Source organism: Thunnus thynnus, chromosome 2 (genome assembly GCF_963924715.1).
Source record: "Thunnus thynnus chromosome 2, fThuThy2.1, whole genome shotgun sequence".
Classification (NCBI taxonomy): domain Eukaryota; kingdom Metazoa; phylum Chordata; class Actinopteri; order Scombriformes; family Scombridae; genus Thunnus; species Thunnus thynnus.
Genome location: NC_089518.1, coordinates 13,798,186 through 13,818,131, shown reverse-complemented (window position 1 = coordinate 13,818,131; position 19,946 = coordinate 13,798,186). Strand labels below are relative to the sequence as shown.

General features: G+C 40.5%; 1 protein-coding gene across 8 annotated transcripts in view; it reads left to right on the top strand.

The window, feature by feature from the left end:
* Positions 1-19,946, top strand: part of ncor2 (nuclear receptor corepressor 2) — a 104,998-nt gene that overhangs the window by 48,094 nt on the left and 36,958 nt on the right. For all 8 annotated transcript variants that reach the window (XM_067604531.1, XM_067604489.1, XM_067604523.1 and 5 more), the window contains exons 7-14: positions 360-416; positions 988-1,040; positions 6,145-6,211; positions 7,356-7,528; positions 7,711-7,804; positions 15,849-16,027; positions 16,868-16,922; positions 17,022-17,120. In XM_067604531.1, coding sequence (XP_067460632.1) covers positions 360-416; positions 988-1,040; positions 6,145-6,211; positions 7,356-7,528; positions 7,711-7,804; positions 15,849-16,027; positions 16,868-16,922; positions 17,022-17,120 — 777 coding nt within the window. The remainder of the gene's footprint in view (positions 1-359; positions 417-987; positions 1,041-6,144; positions 6,212-7,355; positions 7,529-7,710; positions 7,805-15,848; positions 16,028-16,867; positions 16,923-17,021; positions 17,121-19,946) is intronic.

Below are 19,946 nucleotides of genomic sequence, written 5' to 3'. Positions count from 1 at the left end.
TCCCTAGTTTTTTTTTTTTTTTTTGCTCTTTCTCTCCCACTCACTTTCTATTCCACTCCTGCTCGCTTTCCTGCCTGCCTGCTCTTTCTCTTTACCTCTCTCTGCTCAGGGGAGGTGAGTAATCTTTTTTTCTGGGAGGAGAAAGGGAGCTGAGGCAAGGAGCTGTGGCCCAGCTTGAGTTAAAAGCTCTAATAATAGTCAGTACATCCATCTCTCCATACATCCAACCAACCATCCATCCAGCGAGCAGCGGTGTAGCCTTAGCGATCAAGTGAGCGTGCTCACTGCGTTGCCGTGGTGATGGTAGAGGTGCAGGCAGCCGGCTAATGTACTACTTCTGTTTGTGTTCCTCTTACCAGAAAAAGGCAGAAGAGGCTCACAGGATACTGGAGGGACTGGGACCCAGGGTAGAACTGGTGAGTGGACTCTTTGATTTAATGTTGTATTTCTGTTCTTGGTATTTTCTTTCCCACACTTTCGTTTCTGCGTTCCTAACGTGGGAACATTTTATTGAATCACATGAACGTTCCCGCTGTTTTTGAGTACGAGGCTCGAGCAGTAAAATAATGAGGTAGAAATGCCTACTATACTTGAAGCTTCATTAAGAAATATTGTTGATAATAAGATCGAATAAGATGACTCACATCAGAGTGTAATGTGAAAGGGTCGCTAGTACTGAAAACCACTGAGAATAGAAACCCCCAACCCTCATACATACCATATTTAACTGTCGCCTATTCATCTATCCATCCAGCTCAGTCTCACACACGGTGAATTTCATCATTCGGTTCTGTTAAATGAATTACCTACCCATTTTGATTTAGACTTCCTGAAATCCCATATGTATTAGTGGCAAGGCCAGAATCATATGAAGAGATGTGGAGGGAAAGTGTTTGGTCTTCATGTATTCTGCTGTTTACAACCTAACTGAAAATAAGGTATGGTAAATATGATTCTTTGATCTGATTGTTCCTCCTTTTGTTCCAGCCACTGTACAATCAGCCTTCTGATACCAAGCAGTACCATGAGAACATCAAAATGTAAGTTTGTCACTACATTTGCCTACACATTTCATCTTGTAAAAAGAAAAAAAAAATTATAAATGGTGCAACAACAAGTTTGTTAATTGTAGATACAGAAGCTCATGCGGTCTTTAAGATGGATATTTGATTTTAATTTTTTTCAAGACAAAGCATGATTGGTTTTTAATTGATCATCAATTGTAAGTGAATGCATTATCAAAGTACACCAAACTCAAATTCACGTAACAACTGTAATTTCTGGGATCATGAAGATGTTAGAACCCATCAAAGTGTAACCAGCCAAGTTAAGAAACACAGAGAGAAACATAATCAAGAGTTATGAATGTAACTAAGGTTCTATGAATTCTGGGCGACCACCAGAGCCGATATGTAATACCTGGATATGCATCATGCACATGTGTAGGAGGTTGAGAGATAATACCGACAAAGTCACACATGTGACCTGGGTGACGCAAGCAACCTGATAAAGGGGCCTGGCACCCAGCAGTGGTCTCCTATAGAATCTTCTCATCAAGCCTCCGAGTGACAATGAACTTGGACGGTCATCCAGAATTCATGGAACCATAGTTACATTCATAACTCTCGTTCTATTTCATTCTCCTGACTGCCAGAGACCGTATGTAATACCTGGATGACCCATACCAGCAAGGTCACAACAAATCTGTACTCACTGTGCCTCAGTTGTAGACTGAAAGAGCAGACAAGGCTGCAGTTGTCACAGGATGAGTGACGGCCACATTAACTCTGTAGAAGCAAGCAAAGGTACAGGAAGAAGCCCAAGTAGCTGCAGCACAGATGTCACTCAGTGGAACAATCTTCAAGGCAGCCAAAGAAATGGAGACACTCCTGGTAGAATGACATTTCACAGGGTTGACCTGGAGGCCCCTGAGCCTGTATGCTTTTGATATGGTATCCACAACCCAGTTCGAGACTCTGTTTAGATAAGGCACAATCTTCCCTGTGCCCTCCATAACAAACAAAAAGTGCATCAGACGGAACCCAGCCAACATATCTATGTACTGTCTCAGTGCCTCAAAGTGCCCCTTGGGTGGCTTAGGGGTCGGTTGGTAGGAGCCCCGTGTCTGGGTACCCTATCCTTGGTGTCTGAAATGCAGGCTGTGGAGGGGCCTGCCCTGCTGAAAAGAGGAGTGCTGGCTGCAGGGTGAAGAGTTCTGGTGTGTCTTTGTTTATAGAAAGGTGCCCGGCATTAGTCAGCAAACTGTTGCCTGACTTTGTAGACTTGCGCACTACACTCCGATGAACTGCAGGCCCAAACATCTGGCCTGGAATGACAGATAGCGTGCGAAGTGTCCACATTTTGCGCTGGGTTAAGGTCAAAGTGGACATCAGTCTGTCAAGCTCTCTGGTCATGAAAGCGAACTCCTGGAAGGAAGCATCACTCAGGCTTTGTGTCAAGGCATCAACTCCGGCAGTCTGGAGAGTCTGCGATAGAGCCAGAACAAGATGGGAAAGAGAGTTTCCGATACATCCCATCCAAGCTGCTCTTGCTAAGGAGGTCATCAGTGATTCTACACTGCGGGCGTGGATAGTAGGCATCCGGTCTAAGGGCATCTGAGGATACAATCAGAAAAGCAATGGAGGCATCAATGGCAGGCATTTTATCTAGACCATATTGGGAGGTGTCCGTCATAGCAGCCAAAGCCCTGCCGTCACTCGGCAGGTGGAGGAACGCCTTGGAGACAGGCCACTTTCATCAATGTGTATGGTGCAGAGGATGGAACTCTGAAGGCAGATGGTTATGGGGTGTGCTTGAAAAAGGCACTAGAGGAAGCAGCCTCTAAAGGGGCAGCATCCAACCAAGCCCTGAGATGGCCAATTGAATGGCTTGCTTAACCAGTCTCAGCATACAGCAAGGAGTCTGCTCCTGACCCGTGAGAGCCTGTCACAGAGGGGAGGGGGGACTCCCTCTCCAGTTCCTCCTGTTCTCTTGCTTCCTGATCTGTAAAAAGGTTCCCTAAGGCCGCAACAGAAAGTGCATCCTCATATGGTGGCTAGCAACAGAGGGTAAAGCAGCTAGGTCATCACTCCCATCACAGGCCTGTATCAGACAAGTGCACAATAGTAAGTGACCCGCAAAGAGTAGAGGCACTAAGCTATAGTGTGTTAAGCTAAGTGGCTAAGTTAGTAAGACATGCCCACTGGGAAAATAAATGTGGCTACTTATTGGGTAGAGTCTGATGCTTTGTAGTCAGGGTTTCGGCGAAACTCCTTGCAGAGATGAGCACCGGCTATGCAGCCTCTGGAAGATGAAGACATAGCTCCAACCGATGGGGTACAAAGCTACCGCCAGAGACGGTGAGCACTGATGCTAGGTAATGCTAACAGCTTACACGGCCTGGACGGTAAGGCAAGAAGATGAAAACGAGATGACTGCTGGGTGCCAGGCCCCTTTATCAGGTTGCTTGTGTCACCCAGGCCAAACATGTAACTTTGCTGGTATTGTGTCTCCTCCTGCGCATGCACACAATGCATATCCAGGTATTACATACCGTCACTGGTGGTCAGGAAGAATGAAATAGAAATGAATTGTATATATTGTGGATGTTTGATTTTGTAAAAAATTAAATAATCATCATTTGAAGTTCTATTAAAAAACATATGCTGCCAGGAGAATATCAGTTTTGTTCATGGTTTTGGGCCATTTTTTGTATTTTTAAACTTAAAACTATTACCAATAGAAATTGAAACTAGATGATCTTAGCAAACTATTGATTCCTCCAGTGGTTTTATTCAACCTCCACAAACAAAGACCTGTCACTTGTTTCCACGCCCACACCCCAACCCCTCCTTCCCCCTTTCCAGACAGCAAAGATTGGCATTTCAGAGGAGGATCTGAAATTGACATTATGTAAACTTAGCATTGAAACTTAAGTGATTAATCATGTGTAAAGAGGGCAGCTACAGAGGATAGAAAGTAATGCAAAGGCCTCATGGAAAAGGACTTCCACTGTCACCTGTTTTCTCCTTTTCAATGTTAATATTGTTTTGATTGAAACTTCCAAATGGTACAAAGACTAGCCATTATGTTGTTAAACTCATGAATGTGTGATTTAATTCTACATCAATTTTACATCTCAGTAACTCTGAAGTAGCTATAATTACATACACGGTTACAAAGGTACAGTAGTCATATTTAAATTCCAGTTCAATCTTTATGCTGCTGACAGAGCTTCCAACCATCTGTGCCCAAATTAAAAGTGCATCAGTTTAAAAAAAAACATCCATAGCTATTCCCTCTGAAAACCGACTAAAACAACCATTGCTTTATGTTTTGCCCCTGACATCTTGACATGGAATATTAATAGCAGGATGCTTTTCTCAGCTTCCAAGGTTACATTAGGTGAATGATTAATAAATCATACCAATATCATTTTTTAGTGGATATCTGCCAGAAGGGGAGCAAAGGGTACACGACTTTGCGTGGCCCTGCCATGTCTATCAATAAGGTTTATGTGCATCTCTAATCTTTTAAGGACCATAATTCACTGAGGCATATCAAAGGGCTGTAGCAGGGTTCTAATGGCTCGCCTCCACCATTGGCACTGTGTTTTAGGCACAGTGGCATACCACAAGATGTGTCTGACCTCTTAGTCACACACTGCTCTGTCTTCACTCCTTTTGATCCCTGCACCGTTTGATCAGTATTATTGCCTCAAAGCAATTAACTGAAAACTCTCCTCTCTCCCTCCGTGTGTGTTATTAAATACCACTGTGTTGCCTTGAGCCAGCACAATTGACTTCTTTGTTTTGATAACCTTGGCATTCATCCCTGCTGGAATAGATCAGTACCAATATCTCTATGGAGTCCCCATCCCAATTCATCTCCCGCACACACACACACACACAGCATCTACAACATTTGCTAATATCTTTGCTTATGAACTACTAGGAAAGAAATAATCACACTCAACTTTGAAGTCCGTAAAGGTTTTGCTCAGTGAGGTTGTACCACTGGTTGAACGTCTGTCACAAGTGTGTGTGTATAATGAATCTTTCAGCCATCATGTTTTGGAGGTATTATGCCAAATTACAGTGTTCTTTGATATCTCAGAAATGGTAGAGGCTTAGAGCAGGACAAAAGAAACCTTTCGTTGGGGTTCAGGGCTACTAATCTTTCCCTTTGCCATCTGGTGTCCGGAGGACAATGACATCTCTGTCCTTAAAGGGCTTAATCTATCACTCCATTTTTTGCCATACCAAGTTAGTTCTCACCCACTGTGTGCCACGATACGTGTGGATAACTGGCCATCCACAATATCTAGCTGGATTTGGTGATATTTATCTTCTGCTGCAATGGCTTGGCTCAATGTGTCTGTTTGTATGTGTGGGAGTGTTTGTCATTGTTTATGTAGGTTTGAGGTTAAGGCTGTTTAGATTTCACTCGGGTTTGTTATTTCAGATAACATGTTTGGGAAATAGAGAAGAGGTCATCCTGTGCGTGTATGCCTTTAGACCCCAAATGTTATCCTACTATCTTCCAACCTTCACAAAACTCATACACCACCAGTAGCCCACTTCCTAGTCTTCTGTCCTTGCCTGTAACCTGAAGGACCCTGCGGCTCAGCTGAAGTGACTAATGTAGAATAAGATTACATTAATCAGTGGGGAACGTGACCTTACAACTGACAGATTAAGTGTCAGGAATAAAACTCTGTCTTGCAGCAAAGAAAGAGACAAACTGAGAGGCTGCCTAAGGAGATTACTGGCCCTGACCTTTATTTGAAGCAGTGTGGCTAGCTGTTCCCAGCCCAGACAAGTTTTATAAGTTTGGCTCCCCTCGCTGTCCTTTCCACCCAGAAGCAAGTTTGAGTTTATCGAGGGGTGGCATACAAGGACTGGCATTGTTTGTGTTTTTGTGAGTGTGTGTTTTTTTGTTTATTTATTGGGTAAAAAAAGTAGGCAGAGAAAGTGTGGAGGGTAGAAAATGTCTACCTGTAGAGCTGGATAAAAACATACTTACATTTATTGTGTTACAAATGTGATCCCAAGGTATTGTCTGAAATGACTGTTTTCCTCTATTATCACCTTATCCTTTTGATTCTAACTCTCTGCCCCTCTGTTCTTTTAAAAACCCATTTAGAAATCAGGCGATGAGGAAGAAGCTCATCTTATACTTCAAGAGGAGAAATCATGCTCGTAAGCAGTGGGTAAGTACAGAACTCAACATTTTTGACTCTCTGCTGGGACTCAGCCCATGACGGATGACTAGTTTTAAACTGGGCCAGCTGCTCCTTGAAGTGAGTGGCCATTTTAGGCAGACCAAAGAGGAATAGAGCTCTGGGCACGATCTGTCGTCAGTGCCCCAGTGATGAGGTTGCTTTTGAAAAACAAAAAAACTTAAACAAATTCTCTCATAATGTCATCAATTTTTTTTCAATTCACTGACAGCCGAACACTATAATGAGCATTATACTGGGTTAGTTTGCTCTCTTGCATGCCAGTGATTGAGCAGGACTGAACTAAAGAGCATGACTATTGATAAAGCAGAGATCAATGGGGTGAGCTCTGTTGCTAGAGCCAAGCGGACATCTTAAAATTAAGTGGCTTGACAGAAAATCATTATTGCACAGTTTTACTATGAAATTTGCATCTATCTACAAGTAGAAAATATGATGGGGGAAAATTGCTTTTTTTTTAACTGCTTCCAACCTCAGAGATACTGCCAGCAGCAACTATCTCACAGCTCGGCATTTATTATGTATTGCAAGTTTATGTAAGGACAGAAAGAACAGTTTTCAAATGCACCACCTGTATCGAAAACCAGCGCAACGTGGGCGACTGTCCAGTCCTCTCTCAAGTTGTGTCTAAGTGGGGGAGGTAGCTCCTTGTGGGCAGAGTGCGGCGAGACATCACCTTGTGGTTTATGAGCCTACTGAGGGTCGTGTCTCCACCAGGGTTAATGGTCTGCTTTACAGCCTGCCTGTGAGGAAGCTGGGAAAACGTGGGCTGTCGTCTGCCAGAGTCATGGCTCAAGGCCAGACTCCTCATAGAATACCAAGATATCATTTTGCCCCCTCTGAACATGTAGAGGTACATAGTAGGAGATACCAGAGAGACTGAGAGCTAAAGATTACTGAATATAATTATTGAAGAAAAAAACTTTCTATGTTTGGGCAGTCTAAAATATCACTCTGCTTTTGGAAAATGTCTTGTTTTAGCAGTTAAATGTTGAATAATTTTGTTATGTTGTGTTATGTGTCCTGAGATCAAAGGGAAGACATAGGAGATAGTGTTAATATTTATGTAGCTCTGCAGTGGATTAAGATCTTCCTTGTTTCTGTGGTGCTTCAGGAACAGAAATTTTGCCAGCGCTATGACCAGCTGATGGAAGCCTGGGAGAAGAAGGTGGAGCGCATAGAAAACAACCCGCGGCGCCGAGCCAAGGAGAGCAAGGTGCGGGAATACTACGAGAAACAGTTCCCAGAGATCCGCAAGCAAAGAGAGCTGCAGGAGCGCATGCAGAGGTAAGAGCACAGGATTTTTTTTTCCCTTTTTTCTCAACTGAGTAGAAAACCCAGTAAGCTTTTTGAAATATTTTTGTTACTGTTTTTCCTATAAAGAATGAAGCTGGATTTTTTATGCATGTGGTTCAGTTACAATAATATGTGGGTGTGTGATGGGTCTTCTGTATTACTCATTTTTGTAGCCGCGTTGGGCAGCGAGGAGGTGGGCTGACCTCGTCTGCAGCTCGCAGTGAACATGAGGTCTCTGAGATCATTGATGGAATATCGGAGCACGAGGTAAGCTCTTCTGTTAAAGCCGGTTCGTCCCTCCACTTGCTCTTTGGCAACACTTAAGAGTGTATTCACACTGTCATACTCCTCAAGTTCAATTTGCTACGGTACACTGATATCTGGATGTCTGTTTGGCACACACGCCGTGGCTGCCACTCCTACCAGGAGTTACACGCCAGGTGGAGATGGATGAGAACTTTACATTAAAAGAAATGCTAGGCTCTTAATTTATTTATACGCCATGCAAATACAGATGTGTCTATATTCTTTAATAATTAATGACAATTATTAATAAATAATTAATTTCAACTATTAATCATTTCTATTATTTAATATTCTATTTATCACAGAGGATCCTTAAAAAGTCTTAGAAAGTGTTAAGTTTGATTTTAAAAATTTAAGGTCATAAATTGCCTTTAGTCTTATTTTTACTTGTGAGAGGTCTTAAACGTTGAGATAATGCCTAGACTAACTGAGACATGTCTGAATACTACTACTTCAAATCTACATATATTACTGTATCTATTTAGTGTTCAATGATTTTTTATGACTAATTTTTTGTGGGTTTGTGCTTTACGTCTTGCATTCACGTAACTTATTATATTATTATTATATTACATACTCCGTCTTCCACATTTACAAACCGCAAATGGGAGAGAGAAGAGGAAGAAGCTAGCAAGATCAATATCACCGACCCGCAGAGCCAGAGAGCCCTGGCAGTTCTAGACACAGCAGTTCAGACCCACCGTTATAGATGTACACATGTGCCACCAGTTTTAGACATATGCAGAAAAGCAGCAGAACCCCACAGCTCTAGACTCAACACTTAACCCACCAGCTTCTGGAGAATGCTAAATCACATCAAGGCTAAATAATAATCCACTTTTCTTGTCTTTTATGAAATAAAATGTGTGTATATTGTATTCAATGAAGGATTTTTTATCAATATAAGCATTTATTAATTCAAAACAGCTGTGTGCCTGCACACACCGATAGATACACTGTTTTTGTTTTGTTGTTTGTTTTTCTTACTGTGACTGGACGGTTGCTTTGCCTTTTGCTTCCCTGTTGGATCTAGAATTCATGAAGCGATGTTGTTTGACCTGCATTTGGACACACACTCATGGAAATCTGAGTGGGGAAACAGAATGCTACTTAAAGCTGTTCACTGTTATGCTACTGGTGTATTTATTTGTTTATAATTCACAAGTGTGGAAACTAATGTTCAGCCTAGATGATATTAATAAGAATACTAGTTGAGGTTGTTCAGTCTCCCTCAATTAGTGGCAGGGGGTTGCAGGACTCGTGAACTTCATAAGCATGTATTACATCAGTTTAATTTAGTTTATTGGTTTGAGTGTGGATAAGGAAATGCATATGAGAGTTGAAAAAATGGTTTTGCATTCAGTGGTTGTTTATGGCTACGGTTATTCGTGGATTAATGAAAGCCATAAACCAGTATTACATGTAATTATCTATTTTATTATTTTAGTTAATTGCATGTATGTGTTGTGGAGTTTTTTCAACACCCACTGTGTATATGTGTGTGTGTGTGTGTATATATATGTGTGTGTGTGAGAGAGAGAGAGGCTTCTGATAAGCCTCTTAGTGGACACTACAGGTGAGTATGTTACTATACCTAACAACAGACATCTGATTTATGCAAGCAAGAACTTACACTGATTATTGAAAGTACTCATTTGCACAGCTGTATTTTCTGGAAATTTATTTATTTCATTAAGTTTCCAATCATGCTGCCACTACAGAAACGCCATCTCCGGGCGCTTCCTTACTGGCTGGGTCCATTCTTGTTTCAATCTTCTTTCCACTAAAAATGTCAAAATGTGCAATTAAAAATTTGTTTATAGACTATCAGCATTTGCGGAAGATACTGAAAGAAAAGCCCTGCCACTGAAATCTAACTGTAAGAAGTTTTGCATCCACACATAACAGAGCATGAATGAAATCTTTACTGCTGTATCATCACTATTGATAAAGTTCATGAATTCATGCTGAAGCCAGCCAGCTAAGCCAAGTTACAGATGGTTCCCAGTGCGTTAAAAAAGGGTAGGGCTGACATTATTCATTGAAGGTAGCTAGCTAAAGTTAGCTTTGGTATAATGTAGTCACTGACAAATAGTAGACGTTACATTAAAATATAATTTTAGAATGCAGAATTTCTGTCTTATTCATTTTTCACTCATATTTTACACAGACTCGTTTTCATCTGTCATTTAAACTCGTGCATGTATATGTCTAAAACAATGGGTCTGGAACTGCTACGTGTAGAACTGTTCTGCATCGCCCTGCGATGTTTCTCAGCAAGATGGGGACATGCAAGTTGAAGGAAATTTGGCTCCAAGATGAAAAGCACCGGGAATGGTTAGCTGTTGCAAGTAATAATTTTGAGGCAACTTGCATGGTGTACCGAAAAACTTCTAAACTTGGGACAATGGGAATTATGGCAGTTGAGTCCGATTTGAAATCAGAAAAGCACAGACTCTACGCTGGTATCTGAAAAAATACAGCGCCAATGGAGTCTTCCGTGTCTGCTGCCACTATATCATCAGCTCCTGCTGGATCACAGACTGGTAACGTTGGACCCTGTGATACAGCCGTGGCCTCTGTTCAACCAGGTGTTTTGTTAAGTCACCGACTGCTACTCTGAGGGCAGAAGGGTTGTGGGTTCTGCACATAAGTCAGCACCATTCACACAAGTCAAACAACAACATCCACACACTTTTCAAGGAGATGTTTCCTGACTCAGAACATGTAAAGACATTCACTTGTGAGAGATAAAACGGCATATATAGCTAGATTTGGTATTGCTCCCTTATGAAAGACAGTTGATTACAAAAGTGAATGATGAGTCATTCGTCGTAATGTCCGAAAACATGAATAAGACAAACAATGAATAGACCTCCACATCAGGCACTGGACAGCCGATGAGACTACTATGGTTCTCAGTTCCCGGGCCACTCCACAGCTGAGGATTTACTGGATAAATTCAAGGTAAGCTAACAGAGCCTGTTATCAGATCAGAACAATTATACTTGGAAAGTGATATTTATCTTTACTTTTAATTCACTTAATACTGAAGTGCTGGTGGCTATGAAGGCCCATTACCAGCGATCATTTTTTGGTGATTTGTGGGTACACAAACTAAATTTTGTTGAAAAGTGTAGTTCTTTTTTTTTTTTTTTTGAAATAGTACACACTTGTCTCAGCAGCAATTCAGTGACCATATTTCATTGTGTAGGTGCTATAGTACTGGGGTAGGACCCCCTCCACCATGAAATATGCCATTAAAATGCTGTGGCAGGTCTACACTCAGTTGTCAGTTGTACGAAGTACACTAGTATAAAAATAATTCAGTCCAATACCAGTCCTGCAATAAATCCCATTGCCATGAATGTTATAATGTCTAGTTTTTGTTGCAGCTGTTTTAGAGAGGTTGTGGTTTATGCTGGTGTTGAATTGTATTGTGTTATACTGAGGGATGTTTCTTTAATCTTGACTTACAGCCTCAAAAGTAATCATAAACACCTCTCTAGAAAAGTTTCAACAAAAACTGACTGTCATGAGGTAGGATTTTCAGCAGGACTATTGCATTACACTGCATACATTTTTGTTAGGTGGACTTATAAATTGGCAACTGAATATATGTAACATAGGTGTTCATAAAAGTGTTTGTGTTTGCACTTGTGTGTTAACCTGCAAGTCACCAAAACTATACATTCTGTTGTCTCCATTATAAATGATTGTACACCAGTAATTGTCATCTAGATAAGCTTTTTCTTTAAAGCATATCTCATTATTATCCCATGTAATACACATGCTACATGATCTTCCTTTAACTTGTTTTTTTGTTAATATTTTTCCCTTTGTTTTCTCCTTTGTAGGATGGTACAGAAGAGCTCAGCCTTAATTAAATGTTGTCTGTGTCAATGGATGGACCAAGTGTAAATTGGAGGTTTGTGCAGCTCCTACAACAAGAACACGACAGTTTGGTGGAGCTCAAATTCAGATTGCTGGAAATTGTGGTCTCCACACCATGCACAACTCTATCAAGAGTGGTTTTGGGGTGTGGCAAGTAGAGACGCTTCCCAAAGCCCTGCACTTTCTGTTCCGCTGTACACCTGCAAGGTGGCAAGACTTCAGCTCGGTGACAAAGTCAACAAAATTTCCACAGCCTTTTTGTGGTCATCGCTGACTGGACATTTTCCAGCAGTGACAAGGGCTATTGAAATTTGGCCCTCTATTGTCACCTCTGTGGACCAGTTCAAAATGAAGAAGCTCCCCAACCTAGGACCCTCATCATACGACACAGTTGCAGAGGCCTAAATGGATCCCCTAACTCTACCAAAGTTGCACTTCTTCATGGCAGTCTCTCATTCTGAGGACACTAGTACATAATTCCTTTATTGTAATTACAATATTACTCACTCAACCGAAATCTTTTCTCAGAGCATTCTCAGATGCTTGATCAAGGAGGACGTACTTGATGTTCCCATCTTAAATCTTGTCAGGTTTGATGTGACAGACAAGAACCTATGGTTCAATCCAAAGCAGGTGGATGTTGGAATGTGAGCCAGAGCTGCCTCGATGGTAGGCCACTCACTTTTCTTATTAGTTAGAAATGCTTCTTTACGAATTTATTACAAGTATGATTGACATTGTTCATATAATTTTAAATGCCTAGTGGTGTAAAGTACATCAATAGTTGTGGTGGTGTTGTACAGATCACTTTGTCTACTTTTGTCAGGGAACATTAGGGAGTCAAAGCAGAGTAGGCAAGCTTAGGCAGCTGCAGTTCATGAAAGACAGTGGGATAGCTCTCTCAAACATCTGCAAGAACATTCTGGATAAGTGTCCACTGAAGTACCCCATGGTCTGAAACATGATGTGTCTGGACCCAAACAGAATGTACTCGGAGCCAGATGTGTGCTTGTGGAGGATGAAGGGCCTCATCCAGAAGTTTGTGCAGGAAAAACAGTTGTCATGTCTAAAAGCTGTTAAATAATACATAGGAATAAGAAATTAGTTGACATTTCAAAGTATATTTTAAATCTCATAGGCTCTGTTGTTTTACCCTTATTAACAATAGTACATGTCCAAATGCTAGTAATTTACTATGCCACATTGAAGTTTAAGTCCATGCACATTCTGTGCATACTGTTTCCAAAAGACTTACTACAGTTTTGCTCTTAACATTTTTAATGGTGTCGGTATTTTGCATGAGAATAAGGTCCAATGTGTAAGCAAGAGCTAATATAGATTTTCCGTTTTCTAAATACAGGTGAAGTGACTGCAGAGCAGTTAGAGACATTCCTCTTTAATGAGGCCAGAACAGCAAGCTTAAAGAACTTCAGTCCCACAGACCCAAACTCCAGAGTTGACATGTTTTTGCATCGGCACATGAGCACCTCATCCTCAGAGCAGTGGGGTTTCGTGAAGAAGCTGCTGATTCTCTCCCATGGCCAACCCACAGTTCAACATGGGTTCTCAGTCAACAAAGAGGTGGAAACATGGAACGTGGATGAAGACACAGTTATTGCCCAAAGACGTATCTGTTACCATGTGAGAGTATATAGTGCAGTGACCCAAGTACCTCTTACTAAAGAGTTGCTAAACTACTGTGCAACTGCACGGACCAGGTACAGAATGCACCTGGATAAGGAAGAAAGGAAAAGTAAAAGGATGAGCAGATCATCAAAAGAACAATGACTGGAGATGAACTTGAAGATCTACAGAAGAAAAGAAAAATAATGCGAAGCGTATGTGAGACCTTAGAAAAAGATGGAGACAGCTCTGCAGAAAAAGCTAAGAGTACTGCAGGGACTAAGATAGCAGAACTGATTACAAAGTCCAACACATTGCGAAGATGCTGCAAGGAGAAGAGAGAGGAGTTAGGAAACTTGGATAGGGAAATTGAGAAAAAGGCTTTTGAGCTACGAGACGTGATGAAAAAATAGCTCTTCTCAAAACAAAGGATGTAATCAATCAGGGGTAAAGAATGTCCATGTAGTGTTGAAACAGTCAGTAGAATGACAGGAAATGGATTATTAAGATAATCAAGACAAAATGGTAAACTCTTGAGTTTTTGGACTGTTGGTCAAGGTATTTGTAGACATAACTTTAGATTCTAGAAATCTTTTGGGAATTTGTCTTATAGTTTGACATTTCATAAACAATCAGTAAACAGTAAGTTTTAGCCCTGGTCCTCTGTACCAGGATGTGTGTTTGATTTTTGATCGTTTTATTTGAATAAAAAATGGTTAAACATGTTATACCTGTGTTAATGCGTTTGTTCTGCTGTAGAAATGGTATTAATTTTCCTTTGTTAAGGTCTTAAAGGTCTTAAAAAGTCTTAAATTTGATTTTTAAAAGTTTGCAGCAACCCTGGATTATTTTGATGATTAATTGAGTAATTTTAAATATTTTTTAAGAGTAAGTAAGAGAAATGAAGTGGACCAGGTCTCTATAAAATGAGCAATTATTGGCTTCACTACACAAAAGTGTTATATTCTAATAATATCTATCAGTATTATTTAATTTCAGTTGAATTAAACAGTAGTAAAGGCAATAAAACAGCATCATAAAATGCAGCCTACAAAAATGTGTCCCAGGCCTTCTGAAATCATGGCAACACAGTTTTGCTTCAGTGGCATCAGTAAATATCGCAATATACCACAGCTGTTCTACTGGGATAACCATATGCCACTTATAAATGACACTGTGTTCCACTGTACCCACTGAGAGGTCCCTCTTAACTGGTATGCCACTGGAATATTTGTGGTAAGCTAGCAGGGCTAGCCAAAGCTAAATACTAGCCTTTTAAGGCTTCCACAACCTAGCGGCAAACACAACAGAGCACAGCTGCTTTCAATTGAACGCTCCCAAAATGTTGATAGTTTCAGCTGTTTTTTACTGCCTGCCTTTTTTTTTTTTTGATAAACAATCTTCCCTCATTTCTCCATTCTCCATTTATAACATGCATGGTCAACACACACAGTCAACTGTTGGAACAGTAATTATTGCCCATGTACTCATCCATTGTCTAATAATTTGATGATGAAACTAATCTTTATAAAATCACAACCAAATAGTAGCTTGTCGATGTAGCTGCTGTAGGAAAAGTTTCTGTATTAAATGTGTCAGTCTTGTCTATTAAAGCACTTAAGCAGTTGTTCAAGCCTTCTGGGGGAAAATTGTATTTTTGGGTTATATAAATAAAATTGACCTCAGTCATTCCAGCCGAATTCATGTTATTTGGGCTGACAAGATTGCTGTAGTTACATTACAAAAATTAAAAAGCTCATGGTTCACACAATTCAAGTCCAATTGAAACTGCATTTAGTTGTCTGATTCAGCTAACAAGCTTAAAATATTTCCCATCAAGGACAAGGTATATCTATGTGAAAATTCAATCATACTTTTACTGTAGAAAAGCTCTGGCTGACTTCACCAGATAGATGTTAAAAGTCAGTATATGCTGGATGTTTCATGTTTTAATGCCGATATGTTGGCTTGCTGCACCCCAATAGACTTGAGGTTGGAGGGACTTGTCCAATGTGAGGCACTGCTCTCAGTGTCTAGTCGCACATTACAACTAACCCCCTCATGTTCACCATGGTACCATTAAGCTGAGCAATGTATTCAATTGGGCTCTCTCTTTAAAAAATGCTGTCACAGTGCCTCCCCTTCCCTATCTTAATCTCAGACTTCCTAGTGTTGTAAAAAATTTTTAGAGCTTTTTGTTTTATTAGATTGCAACTTTAAGAGTGAGAGGAACAGTGACTGTTTTAGAGGAGTTCACATTTGACGTGGAGCATGCGTTAGCCAGCCAAGCCAACAGGATGCCCTTTGTTCTCATATGTTCTGAACTTTTCCATACTTCAAAAAGGAGTGTATAACCACATTAGGTTTCATATAGTACATGTCAATTTATGCACCATGTTGTTAGATAGTTTCCTTCTCGAGACCAACCCACTCACTCCAGGATGTTGGTTTCTGTTTGTGTCTTGTGTGTGGCATGTGTGTACGTCAGAACACAGAGAAGCAAATGCGACAGCTGGCGGTCATCCCTCCTATGCTGTTTGACGCTGAGCAGCAACGCATCAAGTTCATCAACATGAATGGATTGATGGATGACCCCATGAAGGTGTACAAGGACCGGCAGGTCATGAACATGTGGAGCGAGCAGGAGAAGGACACTTTCAGAGAGAAGTAAGCTCAAAACTTAAACAATGTCAGAGTGGTAAGCATAACTTATGCTGCTTTGAGTTGAAAAAGATCTCCTTTCATCCTTATTTCTTAGCAGCTACATTTGGTTTTGTTGGCCACAAATACACCTGAGAAATAGCTTTAGTAACAGTAACATTTTTCTAGTCATCTGGCATTTTGCACCCAGAATACAATGTATGAACTGACTTAAGATTTTCCTATTTTGTGTGTTTTACATTTTACAACTTACAAAATATGTTTTTATAAATATATATATATATATATATTTTTTTTTTTTTAGAAAATCCGATTTTAGCTTTCAGCTCCACTCTCATGTTAAGTAGACAAAGTGCTTGAGAGCTTCTTTTTAAGCAACAAGATGAAGTATGTATTTTACTCCATGTGAAATATATGTGACAGATACACGGTCGGTAAGCTGTTGGTAAGGAAGTGAATCTTCCCCTTTCGTGAGAAATGAGAGGAGGCGTTTCAAGCTGCCAAATCAAATCAGACCCACACAGTAAAATCAGTGACTTTAAAGTCTGCCCACTTCTCCTAATATGCTTGATCCAAAAATTAGATGCACAATTTGTTAATTTAATATTAATGGATAGATGTAATAATAATAGATGTAATGTACCTCTTAGCTTGCTTAAAAAACATTAAAGTGTTCATTTTGAATTTTCTTTATCTGCGTCAGCACTGACATCAGCTCCTCAGTCATCCTCTTTGTGTTATTCTGTGATCTTATTTGTGAGTGCTTCAGCAAATACCAATGATGTTTTGTTTTTTTTAACTATTCCATTAGCAGGTTGCAATGTTTTCTTTCTTCTGCTCCCACAGGTTCATTCAGCACCCCAAAAACTTTGGTCTGATTGCGTCTTTTCTGGAGAGAAAGGTATTGATTCATTTTCTTTTTTTTTTGGTATTCTTTGAGTAATCCTGTTTTCTCAGACAATGATGGCTCAAAGCAAATAATATTTCTTTCATGTTTCAGACGGTGGCAGAGTGTGTGCTCTTTTACTATCTGACCAAAAAGAATGAAAACTACAAGAACATAGTGCGGAGGAACTACAGACGCCGGGGAAGAAGCCAGGTATTCTCACCTTTCAAGCTCACAGCTCAGAAAGATGCTCTACTATTCATAAAAGCCAACATGCTTTGTAGGCCTGAAAACCAGCTGTCAGTCAGCTTAACTGCTGCTAACTTATCTAATGACAATGACTTGTGCCATTAGCTAGTTAAAGAAAGAGTTGTATTTCAGTCATTACGCTTGGGGCCTAATGCCATTCCCTGTTGGTCAAACAAATTTGGCAAGAACAACCTATGCTACCTATCCATCCTACCATCATCCGTTAGCAGAGAATGAAGTTAAATATATTATATTTTTGGGAATACACTACGTGAGGTATACCATCCAGATTAGCATGAGACATCTGGTGCACAATTGGAGCACACAAGGAATTTGAACTGGTGAAGAACTACTGAAAATAAGGGCATTGTGCTCCTTAAAATGTTCCCTGTGTGATCACGGTGATAATCTCACCACCAGCATAGGGGCTATAACAGTGTCTATGCAGAACACCGAGGTAGTCTAAGCCATAAAACTCCAGTGATAAAGAGTTCAGAAAAACCCCAAAGGTCACATAGTTGTACTGATCAAGCGAGACAATTTTCTCAACCCTCTCATGTCAGCACTGTTTTCATACTAACTGCTCTTTTTTTTTTTTTTTTTTTTAAACACAAGTCATTTCTATTGCTAATGAGCTCCAACTTAGTCTCAGATCAGGCGCTAGCTGTTAAACGTCACGGCAACAGGCGCTAATGAAATGGCGCATTAATTTACGGGTGACCTTTTCCCATGGGTACGAGGCTGGCATCTCCTCATCTCTCCTGAAGAAAGCTCCGCTCATTACCTGGCGGCTGCTCCACATCTCTTGAGTAGCAGCTAGCAGTAATAGCTCACAGTCACAGGAGGAGGTAGCTACACAGGGGGAGAACAGAAAGTGCAGTGCTATACGTCAAAATGACTGCAAATGCTAATAGAGTTTATGTTTGGAGATATTGTGAGTGTAAGTAATAGCTTAATGCAAATGTTAATGTGTTTCTATTCTCATTGAGGTTTTTTTTCTTTCCCTCAGTGCTATAGTGTGTCCGCTCAGCCTTCTCCTTTAGCTACACCTTCTGTAGGGCTGCCCCTGGATCAGCTCGGGGCATGTTTTGACGCAGATAGGATTATTAGTCTGACGATGAAAAAGTGTCTGAGCAGGCAGGTTTTTACACATGAGGCTGAGGGACCATAAAGTCTTATTGTGCTATGGCTTTTATTTGTTTTATGTTTGGGTTGCTCTCAAAGGGAGGGAGAGGACATTAGTGATATTGTGCAAATAGAGAAAAAGATATCTGTGAGTGAAAGAGTGAAAGGTGCATTTTGATCTTGATCTTGTTTTGTAACAGCTTGCTCTACTCACTCTATTTCATTTCCCCCCTCCTACTCTCTCTCTTTCTCCGTCTCGGTTGATGTCCTTTTTATGTTCCCTTTCCGGTAGCCAGATGTAATGTGTCTTTTTACAGAGCAGATATGTTAAGTGATAAACAAATGTTTACATCTTTTTTTGATGAGCGTTCGCCTAACTTCAGCAACTTCAAATACATCAAATAGGGTAGTGGTTGGATCAGTACAAGTGTGGTCAGACTTTGCGTGTCTGTACTAACCTGAACTCTAACCCTAAAAGCACAGACAGGCAGGAAGTTGGTAAGGAAGTGGTGCTGTGTGCTTAAAGAACAAAAGTTATACAGCAGAAAAGTGCTGTTGTAATTTCGGAACTTTCGTATCCTGTTTTGTTTTGCCTGTGCAGAAAAAGAATAGGATTTTTTAGTTAGTAAGTATTCTATCTGCGCCGCAAATAAGTGAAACCAAGTCTTTAGAACTGACAAAGAGGAATTATTTTCTGTTTTTACGAACACCGTGGTGCGGTTGGTGTCTCAGAAAGCCAGCTAGACATCACCCCATCTGCAGCTGTCTGCCAAAAGTACATTTATATCTGAGTAATGTCTCGGGTATCAGATCTGCCACAGGAAATGCAAACTCACTCACTGTTTGCAATCAAGCAGAAAATGTATGTGGTTAAAAGGTTGTGGCTTCTAATTATAAAGACATATTGAAGGAATCTGCTGAATGACAACAGTCTCTACAGGTTATTGACGTTGTTGTTTCACCACTCTTGAGAGGCAAGTTGTTTGATTATGGTGCATTTTCTGTCATTTATATTATAGAATAAAATCTGAATACCATGCAAAATTATTTTCCTTACAAAGATGTACACTTCAGTGGTAATTGACATTTTCTAAACCCTTCCATCAAACAGTAATTGTCCAATCAAAGCTTCGTAAACATAACTAGGCACGGTAGGTCTGTCAAGCTTCTCTCCACATTCTAAAGCGGTGTGAATGGGGCTGTAGTCAGACAGGTACCTGGCATTTATAGAGTTTGGAGCAAGGTGTCTTTTTCCGTCTTTCCAAAACCGAAAATACGAGCAAAAGTGTAAGAAATGGGTTAGACTGTGTGTTTATCTGCTCTAACGTAACTTACAGTCGTTAGCATGTCTGGCTAACTAGCCTGCTACCTACAGTAGTAGCAGAGCATTACTTCCAAAGCTTCCAAGGAGTGTATCATTAACTGACTACATTAGTTTGGAGGGTAAAAGGGAAAAAGTAAGACCAGAGATTTCTTAGCTTGGACCGACGTCGAGATGGAACTGTTACCGAAAATAAGGCGAGTATAAGTCCAAGTATAGAAATCTCTGGGCTTATTTTTCGCCATTGCTGTTCTTCCTCTGTAGTATTTTCTGCAACTAAGCAACCAACCGCAGCGCAGATAATCTGCTTCCTGTTTACACTGGCACGTGCGTGCCCAGTGCAC